Here is a 12,622-nt window from a genome sequence, read left to right as displayed (position 1 = left end):
CCTATCTCTGATTATATTAGACGTGCTCCGTAACACAAAGTTTGGCCCCGCAGTTCAAAACTCTGGCACCTCTGAATACCCAATATGAAATGTTTCTCCAGCTAGAGAGCCTGAGGAAAACCTTATCTCTGTATGCCATGGTTTCCTGCCAACTCCCATGCCTCTTCTCTGCTGGCGAAACAAAGAAAACAAGGCTAACCTCCTTCGTGACAACATGGAGATTGGGCCCCACTTTATGAATTGTCGAGTGATAGGCATGGGGGGAATTGAGGGATGAAAAGGTTTTAAGAACTTTAGTACAAATTTTGCTAATTTCTTTTTCCCTCAGGAGCGTCTTTCGGGACCCATTCAAATGTTTTGGGGGGTTTCCTTTCCATTTTTGCTCCTCACTTCCCACTCTCCCAACTCGCAGGGAAAGAGGAGGGGGTCCACCTACTCCTCCTGACCCCCCCAACCCCTCCCATGTCCTCTTTCACACTAGCCCATCCGTCCCTCACCCTCTTTTGGAAGCTACCTCATCCACCTCTACCACCCACTACAGTTCACTTGTCACAATCAGCTACTGCGTCCCCCCGGCCCCATTTCCAATTTCCTGAGCCATTTGAACAACTTTCTCTTCTTCCTTCACTCCTCCTGCTCTACCCTGATCCTCAGGGACTTATCCACGTGGGTGTTCATGTTGACCTCTGCCCCCCGCCACCCCAACCCAGCCAGCCTCTCCGCTTCCTCTCATGAATCAACTGCACTGACCTTCTGCTCCACCCTACCTCACCCACTCACCAACTTGGAATGGAATGATGAATCTCCTCATCACTAGTCATTTTACCAACTCCAAAGTCCCACTCCCCGACCGTAACCTGCTTTCTCTCCCACACACCCCCTCCCCGCAAAACTGTTCTCTTTCCCATCCATAGAACCTCCCAACCTTATCTCAGGACATCATGCCCCATTTAGACTCCCCTATCCACCCCACCCCGATGTACAGATTGGGCAAACTCAACTCAACTCCCTCACTTGCCCAGCTCTCCATCCATCTCACACCACTGACTCCCAGCCCTGGATCACCTCCGCAGTATACTCGCCTCTGTGCCATACTCCTACTGTTGATGGAGATCTAGGCACCGGGCTGACTTTGGCCACTTTAAATTCATCCTTACCTGCTACAACTCTGCCCTCTCTCCCACTCAGTAACATTCTATCTCTTCCCACATCAATCCTCATGCCAATTACTCCGTTTGGCTAGTCCAGACATTTAATTTTCTCCTAAAACCCCTAGTGCCTCCATCTCCTATCTCTTTCCCATGATGACCTTACCAGCTACTTTGTTGACAAAAGTGAAACCATCAAGTGTGAGTTCCCCAAAATCTCTTCCTCACATCTCTGGTTCCCTCCCACCTCATCTACTCGCTCATCCTTCTCTACCATCTCTCGAGAGGAGGTCACCCACCTGCACCTCTGACCCCATCCTTTCTCACCTTCTAAAATCACTTGTGACCTCGTGTCTCTCCCTGACCACCATTTTCAACTGCTCACTCTGACAGTTCCTTCCCCTCTGTCTTCAAACATCTCTGTGTCTCCTGTATCTTGAAAACACCTCTGGATCCCGCAGCGTAGCTCAGTGGAAAGAGCCCGGGCTTGGGAGTCAGAGGTCATGGGTTCGAATCCCAGCTCTGCCACTTGTCAGCTGTGTGACTGTGGGCAAGTCACTTAACTTCTCTGGGCCTCAGTTACCTCATCTGTAAAATGGGGATTAAGACTGTGCGCCTCATGTGGGACAATTTGATGACCCTGTATCTACCCCAGCGCTTAGAACAGTGCTCTGCACATAGTAAGTGCTTAACAAATACCAACATTATTATTATTATTATCATCGCCCCATCTCCTTCCTCACACTCCTATCCAAACTCCTCAAACAGGTTGTAGAGACTGGCTGCCTCCCCTTCCACTCATTCAGATCCTTCCTGACCCTCAACAGTCCCCTTCACCCCACGGAGACTGTTATCTCCAAGGCTTCCAATGACCCCCTTCTTCCCAAACCTCTCAGTCTCTATTCTAATCCTTCTCTACCTCTGGACTGCTTTGAAACCGGAGACCCCTCCCTTTCCCTGGAAACACTGTTTAACCTTGGTTTTTCTGACACTTTCTCTCCTGTTTTTGTTTTTTGGTTTTTTTAAAGGCATTAAAGCACTTACTCTGTGTCAGGCACTGTTCTGAGGTAGATATGCACTAATCAGGCTGGACGCAATTCATGACCCACGAGGGGTTAACAATCTTAATCCCCATTTTACGTATACGGTAACTAAGGTGCAGAGAAGTGACCTATCCAAGATCACGCGTCAGGCAAGTGGCAAAGTCGGGGTTAGGATCCAGGTTCTAACAACTCCTAGGCTCGAGCTCTATCCATGAGGCCATGCTGCTTCTCCCTGGTTCTCCTCTCACCTCTCTGACTGATCTTTCTCTGTCTCTTTTGCTGATTCTTCCTCTGCCACTTACTCCCTAATTGAGGGGTCCCTGAAGACTCTGTTCTGGGTTCCCTTCTCTTCAGCTACAGCCTCTATGCACATGACTAACTCAGGAAGCAGCATGATCTAGTGGATCGAGCACGGACCTGGGAGTCAGAAGGACCTGGGTTCTAGTCCCGGCTTTGCCGTTGGTCTGCTGTGCGACCTTGGGCAAGTCATTTCACTTTTCTGTGCCTCAGTTACCTCATCTGTAAAATGGGGATTAAGACGGTGAGCCCTACATAGGACAGGGACTGTGTCCAACCTAATCATATCTACCCCAGTGCTTAGAACAGTGCTTGACACATAGTAAGCGCATAACCAATACTATCATCGTCATTACCTAATCTGTCTAATTAGCCCTGATCTCTCTCCTCCTCTGTGATCTTGCATTTCCTCCTGCCTCCAGGACACCTCTTCGCGGTTGTCCCATTGACACCTCAAGCTCAATATGGCCAAATCTCCCCTCCCCCTTCCTCTCCTCCACCTAACTTTTCCATCGCAACTGACATCCTCACCGTCACCCCACCCCCCTTCCCTCAAACCCACAACTTTGACATCTTCCTTGACCCCCTCTCACTTTAAACCCCCATAGCCAGTCACTAAATCCTGTCGATTCTTCCTCCACAACATTTTGTCTCCATCCATACGGCCACCACATCGGTTGGTCCAGTCATTTGTCATATCCCAGCTTGACTACTGCATCAGCCTCACCTCCTCACTGACCTCCCGTCCTGCAGTCTCTCCCCTCTCCAGTCCATCCTTTGTTTTGCAGCCCAAATCCTTTTACTAAGACATCATTTTGCGAACATCTCCCCACTCCCCAAAACCCTCCAGTGGTTCGCCCATTCCACTCGCCCATACATCAAGCAGAAATTTTTGACCGTTGCCTCAGCTCTCTCCCTCCTACTTTTCCCCAACCATCTCTCACTACACCCCCACTCGCACTTTTTTTTTCCTTTCAGGCTAACTTCACTATGCCTCATTCTTGTCTCGCTCACCGACAATCTCTTGCTCAAAGCCTTCCCCTCGCCTAGAAGACCTTCATGTCCGACAGACAGCGGCTCTCCCCATTTTCAAGCCCATCTTCTCCAGGAGGCCTTTCCCATTTCATCTCCCATCTTCCCACCGTACATGCCCCAATCGATCAGTCAGTGGCATTTGTTGAGCGCTTACTGTGTGCAGAAGACTGTACTGAACACTTGGGAGAGTACAGTACACAGAGATGGTAGATGCATTCTCTGCCTGCAAGGAACTTATAGACTAGAGGGGGAAAAAGACATTAATATAAATTATGGATATGTACGTGAGTGCTGTGAGGCTGAGGGTGGGGTGAATATCAAGTGCTCAAAGGCTACAGATCCTAGTGGGGAAGAGGGAGTAGGGGAAATGAGGGCTTAGTCAGGGAAGGCCACTTGGAGGAGATGTGATTTTAATGAGGGTTTGAAGGTGGGGAGAGCGGTGGTTTGTCAGATATGAAAGGGGAGGGAGCTCCGGTCCAAAGGGAGAACATGGGCAAGGGTTCAGCTTTGAGATAGATGAGATCGAAGTACAGTGAGTAGGTTGACATTGGGAGGAGAGGAGCTTGCGGACTGGGTCATAGTAGGAAATCAGGGGACGAGGTGATTGAGGGCTTTAAAGCCTATGGTAAGGAGGTTCCGTTTGATTTAGGGGTGAATGGGCAACCACTGGAGGTTCTCGAGGACTGGGGAGACATGGACCGAATGGTGCTTTAGAAAAATTATCCAGGCAGCAGAGAGAAGTATGGACTGGAGAGGGGAGGTGCAGGAGGTCAGCGAGGAGGCTGATGCAGTAGTCAGAGCGAGATATGAGCAGTGCAGTAGCAGTTTGGATGGAGAAGAAAGGGCAGATTTTAGTGATGTTACAAAGGTAGAACCAGCAAGCTTTGATGACACTGAGTATGTGGGTTGAACGAGAGAGATGAGTCAAGGATAATGCCATGGTTATGGGTTTGTGAGACAGGGAGGATAGTGATGTGGTCTACAGAGATGGGAAAGATGGGGAAGGGCAGGGTTTGGGTGGGAAGATGAGGAGTTTGGCCCTCCCATGCCACCGAGCCTTTAGTACTCTCAACACCCCCACATAGCACTTAAGTACATATGGGTTGTGCTTTATTACTTCCTGCTTTCTGCAGTTTACTCAAGTGTGTGGCCTAGTAGAAAGAGCGTGAGCGTGGGGGTCAGAGGACCTGGGTTCCCATCCCGGGTCCACCACTGGTTTGCTGTGTGACTTTGGGCAAGTCACTTCACTTTTCTGTGCCTCCGTTTCCTCATCTGTAAAATGGGGATTAAATCCTACTCCCTCCTACTTAGACTGCGAGTGCCATGTGGGACAGGGACTTTGTTTAAAACAATTATCTTATATCCACCCCAGTGCTTAAGATAGTGCTTGACACAGAGTAAGCGCTCAACAAATACCATAATTACTCATAATTATTACCCCCCCCCCCCAGCTAGATCGTAAACAACGTGCAGTCAGGGATTCTGCATACTGATTTCTCGGAGAAGCAGCATGGCTCAGTGGAAAGAGCACGGGCTTTGGAGTCAGGGCTCATGAGTTCGAATCCCAGCTCTGCCACTTGTCGGCTGTGTGACTGTGGGCAAGTCACTTAACTTCTCTGTGCCTCAGCTCCCTCATCTGTAAAATGGGGATTAAGACTGTGAGCCCCAAGTGGGACAACCTGATTCCCCTATGTCTACCCCAGCGCTTAGAACAGTGCTCGGCACATAGTAAGCGCTTAACAAATACCAACATTATTATTATTATTATCTTGTACCCTCCTGTCTGTTTAGTACTGTGCCTTGGGTACAGTAGATGCTCAAAAGATGCTGTTAATTGATTGAAGAAAAAGCTGGGTTTTGTATTGTATGCCCTAAGGGAGCTCAGCCTGATCAAGGGCAACAGAGATTGCCAGAGATGGGGCCCTTCATCTTCCCCAAGGGAAAATTTGAGATGGTGAATGGAAAAAGCACAGTAGGGCCTCATTTGTCACAAGAAGATAAGCCAGTTGACTTTTGTAGCCTCAGGTGACTCTTTCCAGAAAAAAATGCAAGGTAACAATCAATTGCCAATTCCCCAGACCTCCCTGAAATGTTTCTGTGACTACCAGCATATCTTTTCTATTACTGACTCATGTTTCATTTTGAAATCCAGGTTACAGAGATGAGACGAACTTTGACACCTTCCAACTCCCCCATGTCCTCTCCCAGCAAACATGGAGATCGATTCATCCCCTCTAGAGCTGGTGCCAACTGGAGCATTAATTTCCACCGAATTAATGTGAGTGGGGAAGGGTTTATTTTCTTTTTAATGGTAGTCATTGAGTGCTTACTATGCCAGGCCCCATGTATCAAGCGCTAGAGATGGATAGAAGATTGCGAGACCGGGGGGTGCCGTGAAACCACGCTCTTGCTCCGCACCGGTCTTCGGCTCAGCGGTCCAGCCGCCGTCTCCCTCCTCCTCTTGGGGCCCAGGCTCCTCAGGGGAGCAGTGTGGAGGGTGCGTAGACCTGGGAGGGATGTTACCTCCCAGCCAGAGACAAAAGTCCCTTGGAACCAAGCCCAGGGACAACAAAGATGGGGCTTTAAGTGAGAAGAAGGTGGCACCGGCAATGGCGGAAATGCCTCCGGGACTGCCCCTTCCACTGCCCCAATATGGCAGCCGCTGTTGCCGCCCAAGTCCTGCCCCTGCCATAGTGTGTTTCTGTTGAGATGAAGAAAAGTGAGCAAACTCTCAGAATCTCTGGACAGAATGGGAGAAATGTGGGTTAGATGGATTCATTTCATTTGTTTTTTCTTTCTCGCCCAAGGAGAATGAAAAATCACCTAGCCAGAACCGAAAAGCAAAGGACGCAACCTCAGACAATGGCAAAGGTTGGAAGTTCGTTTTTTCTTCTCTCTCCAGCTGTATGTCTAAGAACGTCTGATGGGGGTTTTGCGTGGGTGGAAGCTTCCTATTCATCCAGAATGGATTTCTTCCCCTCCACTCCCGCCCCTTTCTTTTTGCTTTGGTGACAGGGTTGGTTACTTTTGTGTTTATACAGATGGGTTGGCCTATTCAGCCTTACTGAAGAATGAACTGTTAGGAGCTGGGATTGAAAAAGTCCAGGATCCTCAGACAGAAGACAGGAGGCTACAGCCATCCACACCAGAGAAAAAGAGTCTTTTCACGGTAATTTCAGCCTGCCCAAGCTTCCAGACCCGCTGTCTTGCTCTGGTTTCAACCTGGGAGGATCCTGCCTTTTGTAAAAATGTTGACCTAGACTGCAAGACTGAGAAATCTGAGATTTTGAAAAAGCCTGAGCCAAATTAGGCATTCCCTCCCCATCTCTCAGCAGCCCACCAGATGGGGGGCAGGACCAGGCGGCTGAACTCCAACTGCATCCCAGGCCTTCTTTTTTTACCGAATATAAGAGTTGCAGGAGGATGGTGGCCAATTACTGGGACAATTTCAGGGTGCACCAGGGTGGAGATCCAAGAGAGTGCCTACCCCAGGTATAAATTGCTGTGGGTCCTTGGACCTGGTGTTACAGGCTGGGCCTCCAACCCCAAGAAGTGACTGAAATTCCACAGGCCGGGATTAGAAGGCCTTGAGGATCTTTTTCACTTTGCTTCTCTAGGTGCCTGTGATTCTGCTAACATGCTGATAATCTTCCATAAGTGCAAGGCATCAAATCATCCAACAGTTCTTCCTCTCCCTTCCCTTTCCTCCAGTATTCCCTCAGCACCAAACGCTCCAGTCCAGATGATGGCAACGAGGTGTCACCGTATTCCCTATCGCCCGTCAGCAACAAAAGGTAAAACCAATCTGTGCAGGCAAAGAACCGATCGGTCAGTCGCTGTACTCAGCGCTCAGGAGAGTACAATACGACAGAGTTGGGATAGACCATCCCAGACCGCAAGGAGCTTGTAGTCTAGGAGGAGAGGCCTACGTTAAAAGGCATTACAGGCGGATGTGGACCTGAGGAAGGGGGGATATGAAAGTGGGAGGTGCTCAAAATTAAGCGCCCCCTTGTGTTCACAGTGTCAGCTGTGTCCTGCGTGAACATGTTTCTCCATTTCCCAGACGACGCTAAATGGAATGGATTCCTTGTACTTTGAAAGGCAGCTATGAACATCAAACCCAGAGAAATTGGGGGGGAAATGGTCATACAGAAAAGATGAAATTCAAAAGGAACAGATGTTGGGTTGTGCGTGGTGGAGGGGGTCGACTCTTCATTTCCAGCATAGGGGCAAACTTGGCAGGGCTGAGAAGGAAATAAGAGAAATAAACCACCACAGGCCTAGGGAGGTGATAACACACACACACACACACACACACACTCGCATATGCGTAGGCACACGTTCTCTATACACACACACACACACTCACAGAGTTAGGGAAATGGATACATAGAAAGATCTGGGGGGAAGAATGTGGTTAAGGCTCGGCAGGAAGCCTGTTCCCTGCAGAAGCCAGGACCCGGTGAAGTCTGGAGCACCTGTTCCTGGTTAGAGGGCCCACTCGGTGCCCAGAGGAATATTGGACAAGGTGAAGTCTGGAGCCTTGTTACTCTCCAGCTTCTGGTCAGCCCCCTCTCTACTGCGAGGGGTAGGGAGGGAGCCAGGTGGAGGAGGTGGGCAGCCCAAAAAGCCAAGGAGGTGAATAAAGGTAATGGCTTTGCCCTTGCAGTCCCAAATCTCTGGGAGTGGTAGCTCTCAGTGCCCCTGCTAATTTGTACCCTTGCAGAGAAACACCATGAAGGACGGAGAAAACACCACAAAAACCAGTGAGAGAATGTAGGCAAAAATACCACAGAAATAGACAGCTGATCCCAGGCTGCATCCGAATCAGCAGGGAGGGCCGTTTTTAAGAGTCAGTGTGGGACCGGAATGTGGAGTCAGGAATAGGACAAACAAGTATTGAGATGGAAGCCTCCACTTCTCTGAAGGGGGGGTATAGGGAAGAGTGTGAGAAATGATGGCAGGTCGGTTCTATGAGGAAAGGTTAGAGGAATTGGTGTCCTGTAGCCTAGAAAAGAGAAGGCTAAGGAGTAACCTAATAACTGTCTTCAAATATATGATGGGTTTTTATGGGAAGATGTAGTCCTGGTGTCCTTTGGGTGCACTGAGGACTGAGCAAGAGGAATGGGACTTCCGCTAAAGGAGGAGATATTCCACTCTGACTTAAGGAAGAACTTCTTGACTATCGGGGTAATAAAATACTGAAGGGGACTTGGCTTCTGAGGGAGGTGTGGGCTCTCTATCGCTGGAGAACTTTAAGAATACAGAGTATCAGCCTGGAGGCAGGGGACTGGACCAGATGATCCTGTGGTCCTTTCCAGCTCTATTACTCCCTGGTTCTATGGGTCAACGATTGGATCCTTTAAATGTGCTAGAGATTCCAGATGGTGGATAGGCTTCAGTTATTAAAAAAAGCCTCTCGGGACTGAGTCACTGGAATGATAATGGTAACAAACTTTGACCGAAAGAAATTCAGGTTCAAGATCTTGCATTGTTTGTCTTGGGTTTCTATGGGAGCAGACAAGTGCTCCTTGACCTCCGAGACAGGGAGCGATGAAAATTGAAATGGTATTTCCAGTGTCCATATCCAGCCAAAGCTCCAAACCCTTCGAATCACCTGCCGGAAATGAAAAGCAGTTTGGAATCACTTTTAGGCCTCGGTCCATTACTTGAGGGGATTTATTGGATTCCTACTGAGTGCAGAGCACTGTACTAAGCGCTTGAGAGAGTACAGTAGAAGGCATAGACAAGATCTCTGCGCTCAAGGAGCTCATATTTCAGCAGGGGAGAGAGACACTACAATAAACTCCCCATCAGTCATATTTATTCAGCACTTACTGTGTGCAGAGCACTGTACTAAGTGCTTGAGAGAGTACAGTAGAAGGCATAAACAAGATCCCTGCCCTCAAGGAGCTTATATTGCAGCAGGGGAGAGACACTGCAATAAACTCCGTATCAGTCATATTTATTGAGCACTTACTATGTGCAGAGCACTATACTAAATGTTTGAGAAAGGACAATATAACAATAAACAGACACATTCCCTGCCCACAGCGAGCTTACAGTCTAGAGGGTGAGACAGGCATTAACATAAATTAGGTATGTACATAAGTGCTATGGGGTTGGAGGGTGGATAAATAAAGGGAGCAAGTTAGGGTGATGCAGAAGGGAGTGGGAGAAGAGGGAAGGAGGACTTAGGGAAGGCCTCTTGGAGGAAATGTGCCTTCAGTAAGGCTTTGATGGTGGAGAGGGTAATTGTCTGTTGGATATGAGGAGGGAGGGGGTTCCAGGCCAGAGGCAGGACATGGGCGAGCGGTCGTCAGTGAGATAGACGAAATCGAGGTACAGTGAGAAGGTTGGCAGGAGAAGAATGAAGAGTGCAGGCTGGGTAGTAATAAGAGAGTAGCGAGGTGAGGTAGGAGGGGGCAAGATGGTTGAGTGCTTTAAAGCCAGTCATAAGGAGTTTCTGTTTGTGGTAGTGGATGGGCGGCCGCTGGAGGTTCTTGAGGGGTGGGGAAACATGGCTTGAACCTTTCTATAGAAAAATGATCCGGGCATCAGAGTGAAATATGGACTGGAGTGGGGAGAGACAAGAGGCAGGGTGGTCAGCAAGGAGGCTGATACGGTAATTAAAGTGGGATAGGATGAATGAGTGGATTAATGTGGTAGCAGTTTGAATGGGTGGATTTTAGCGAGGTTGTGAAGGTCGAATCGACAGGATTTAGCGGTAGATTGAATATGTGGGTTGAGTGAGAGAGAGGAATCAAGGATAACACCAAGGTTATGGGCTTGTGTGACAGGAAGGGTGGTGGTGCCATCTACAGTGATGGGAAAATTGGGAAGGACAGGGTTTGGGTTGGAAGATAAGTTCTGTTTTAGACGTATTCGGTATGAGGTGATGGGAGAGCATCCAAGTAGAGATTTCTGGAAGACAGGAGGAAATGTGAGACTGCAGGGAGGGAGCAAGATCAGGGCTGGAGATGTAGATTTGGGAATCATCCTCATAGAGATGGTAGTTAAAGCCATGTGAACAAATGAATTCTCCAAGGGAGTGGGTGTAAGATGGAGAATAGAAGCGGATCCAAAACTGAACCTTGGGGGACACCCACAGTTAGAGGGAAGGAGGCAGACGAGGATTCCGCGAGACAGACTGAGAATGAGCGGCCAGAGAGATAGGAGAACCAGGAGAGGACAGTGTCAATGAAGACGAGTTGGATAACGTGTCCAGGAGAAGGGGGTGCTCGACAGTGTCGAAAGCATCTGAGAGGTCAAGGAGGATTAGGATGAAGTAGAGGCTGTTGGATTTGGCAAGAAGGAAGTCATTGGTGACCTTTGAGAGGGTGGTTTCTCTGCATTGAAGGGGTTGGAAGCCAGATTGGAGGGGGTCAAGGAGAGAATTGGAAGAGAGGAATCTGAGACGGTGGGTCTAGACGACTCGCTCAAGGAGTTTGGAGAGTAACAGTAGGAGGCAGATGGGATGTTAACTGGAGAGAGCTGTGGGGTCAGGGTAGGGATTTTTTAGGATGGGGAGACATGGGGATGTTTGAAAGCAGTGGGGCAGAAGCCATTGGAGAGCAAACTGTTGAAGATGGCATTTACGGAGGGAAGAAGGGAGGGGGCAGTCTTTTGATAAGATGCAAAGGAATAGGGTTGGAGGTTCAGGTGGAGGGGGTGGATTTTGAGAGAAGAGTGGGTAGGATGGGAGAGTTGAGGAAGGGGCAGAAAAGGTGAGGGACTGTGTAGGGGTTAGGGATATTTTAGGGCGATCAACCTGATAGTATCAATTTTCTCAATAGAGTAGGTGGCCAGGTCATTGTGAGCAAGGGATGGGGGAGGCGGAGGGACGGGGGTTTGGAGAAGGGGCTAAAGGTCTGGAACAACTGGCAAGGGTGATGGGCATGGGTGTCAATAAGGATGGAGGAATAATTTCGCCGGGCAAAGTGAAAGCACACAAAGATAGACTCGAAGAGGATGAAGTCGGCCTGATGTCTAGATTTCCGCCGGCAGCGCTCTGTGGCTTGTGCTCAAGAGCGAAGGAGGCAGACTGTGGAGGTGAGCCAGGGCTGAGGGTTTGTGGTCCGAGATCAACGAAGGGATAGAGGAGTGTGCGAGCTGAGTTCAGTAAAGAGGGTGGTGGTAAGAGCGTCTCTTTGTCCATCACTTGAGTATTCACAATCCCTTGTAGCACCTGTGCCACGTTATCTTTGTACTCTCTTCTAGCTGTAATCGTATTTTAGCGTTTGCCTCCCCTGACAGATTGTAAGGTCCTTGAGGGCTGGCATCATGTCTGTTAATTTTGACTTGGCAATCACCGCAGACACCACCACCATCCTATAGCCGTGGCATTGTCCTGGACTCATCTGATTCAACTCGTACATTCAGTCCGTCATGAAATCCTGTCAGTTCTACCTTCGCAACATCTCTAGAATCCACCCATTTCTCTCCATCCAAACTGCTACCACGCTGATGCATCCCACCTTGATCCATCCCACCTTGACTTCTGTCCCACCTTGACTACTGCATCAGCCTCTTCGCCGACCTTGCCTCCCGTCTCCCCCCTCTCCATTCCACACGTCACTCTGCTGCCGGGATCATTTTTCTAAAAAGCTGCTCAGTCCACGTTTCCCCGCTCCTCAAGAATCTCCAGTGGTCGCCCATCCACCTCAGCATCAAATAGAAACTCCTTACCATTGGCTTTAAAGCAGTCAGTCACCTTGTCCCCTTTTAGGTTACCTCGCCGTTCTCCTAGTACAACCCAGCCTGCACACTTTGCTCCTCTGAAGCTAACCTATTCTCTGTACCTCAGTCTTGTCTATCCCACCACTGAACCCTCACCCAGGCCCTCCCTCTGGCCTGGAACTCCCTCCCACTGCACAATTGACAGATCATTGTAAGCCTTCCTAAAATCACACCCCTCCCAGAAGCTTCCCTGACTAACCCCTCACTTCTCCTACCCGCCCTCCCCTTTGTGTCACCTGTGTACTCGGTACTCCTTTCGCACTTGGTATCCACCCCACCCTCAGTTCCATCACACTTATGTACATAGAGTAATAATAATAATGGCATTTAAGCGCTTACTATGGTCCAGGCACTGTACTA

The 12,622-nt window shown here is 49.2% G+C and overlaps 1 protein-coding gene across 8 annotated transcripts in view; it reads left to right on the top strand.

Moving 5' to 3' along the window:
* FZR1 (fizzy and cell division cycle 20 related 1) overlaps positions 1-12,622 on the top strand; it is a 58,584-nt gene that overhangs the window by 26,458 nt on the left and 19,504 nt on the right. For all 8 annotated transcript variants that reach the window (XM_029052712.2, XM_029052717.1, XM_029052713.2 and 5 more), the window contains 4 exons: positions 5,676-5,801; positions 6,331-6,394; positions 6,565-6,692; positions 7,235-7,317. In XM_029052712.2, the coding sequence (XP_028908545.1) occupies positions 5,676-5,801; positions 6,331-6,394; positions 6,565-6,692; positions 7,235-7,317 (401 nt within the window). The remainder of the gene's footprint in view (positions 1-5,675; positions 5,802-6,330; positions 6,395-6,564; positions 6,693-7,234; positions 7,318-12,622) is intronic.

This window comes from Ornithorhynchus anatinus, chromosome X2, assembly GCF_004115215.2.
Source record: "Ornithorhynchus anatinus isolate Pmale09 chromosome X2, mOrnAna1.pri.v4, whole genome shotgun sequence".
NCBI classification, from domain to species: domain Eukaryota; kingdom Metazoa; phylum Chordata; class Mammalia; order Monotremata; family Ornithorhynchidae; genus Ornithorhynchus; species Ornithorhynchus anatinus.
The sequence above is the reverse complement of the archived record's forward strand: the minus strand, read 5'-3'. Positions and strand labels throughout refer to the sequence as shown.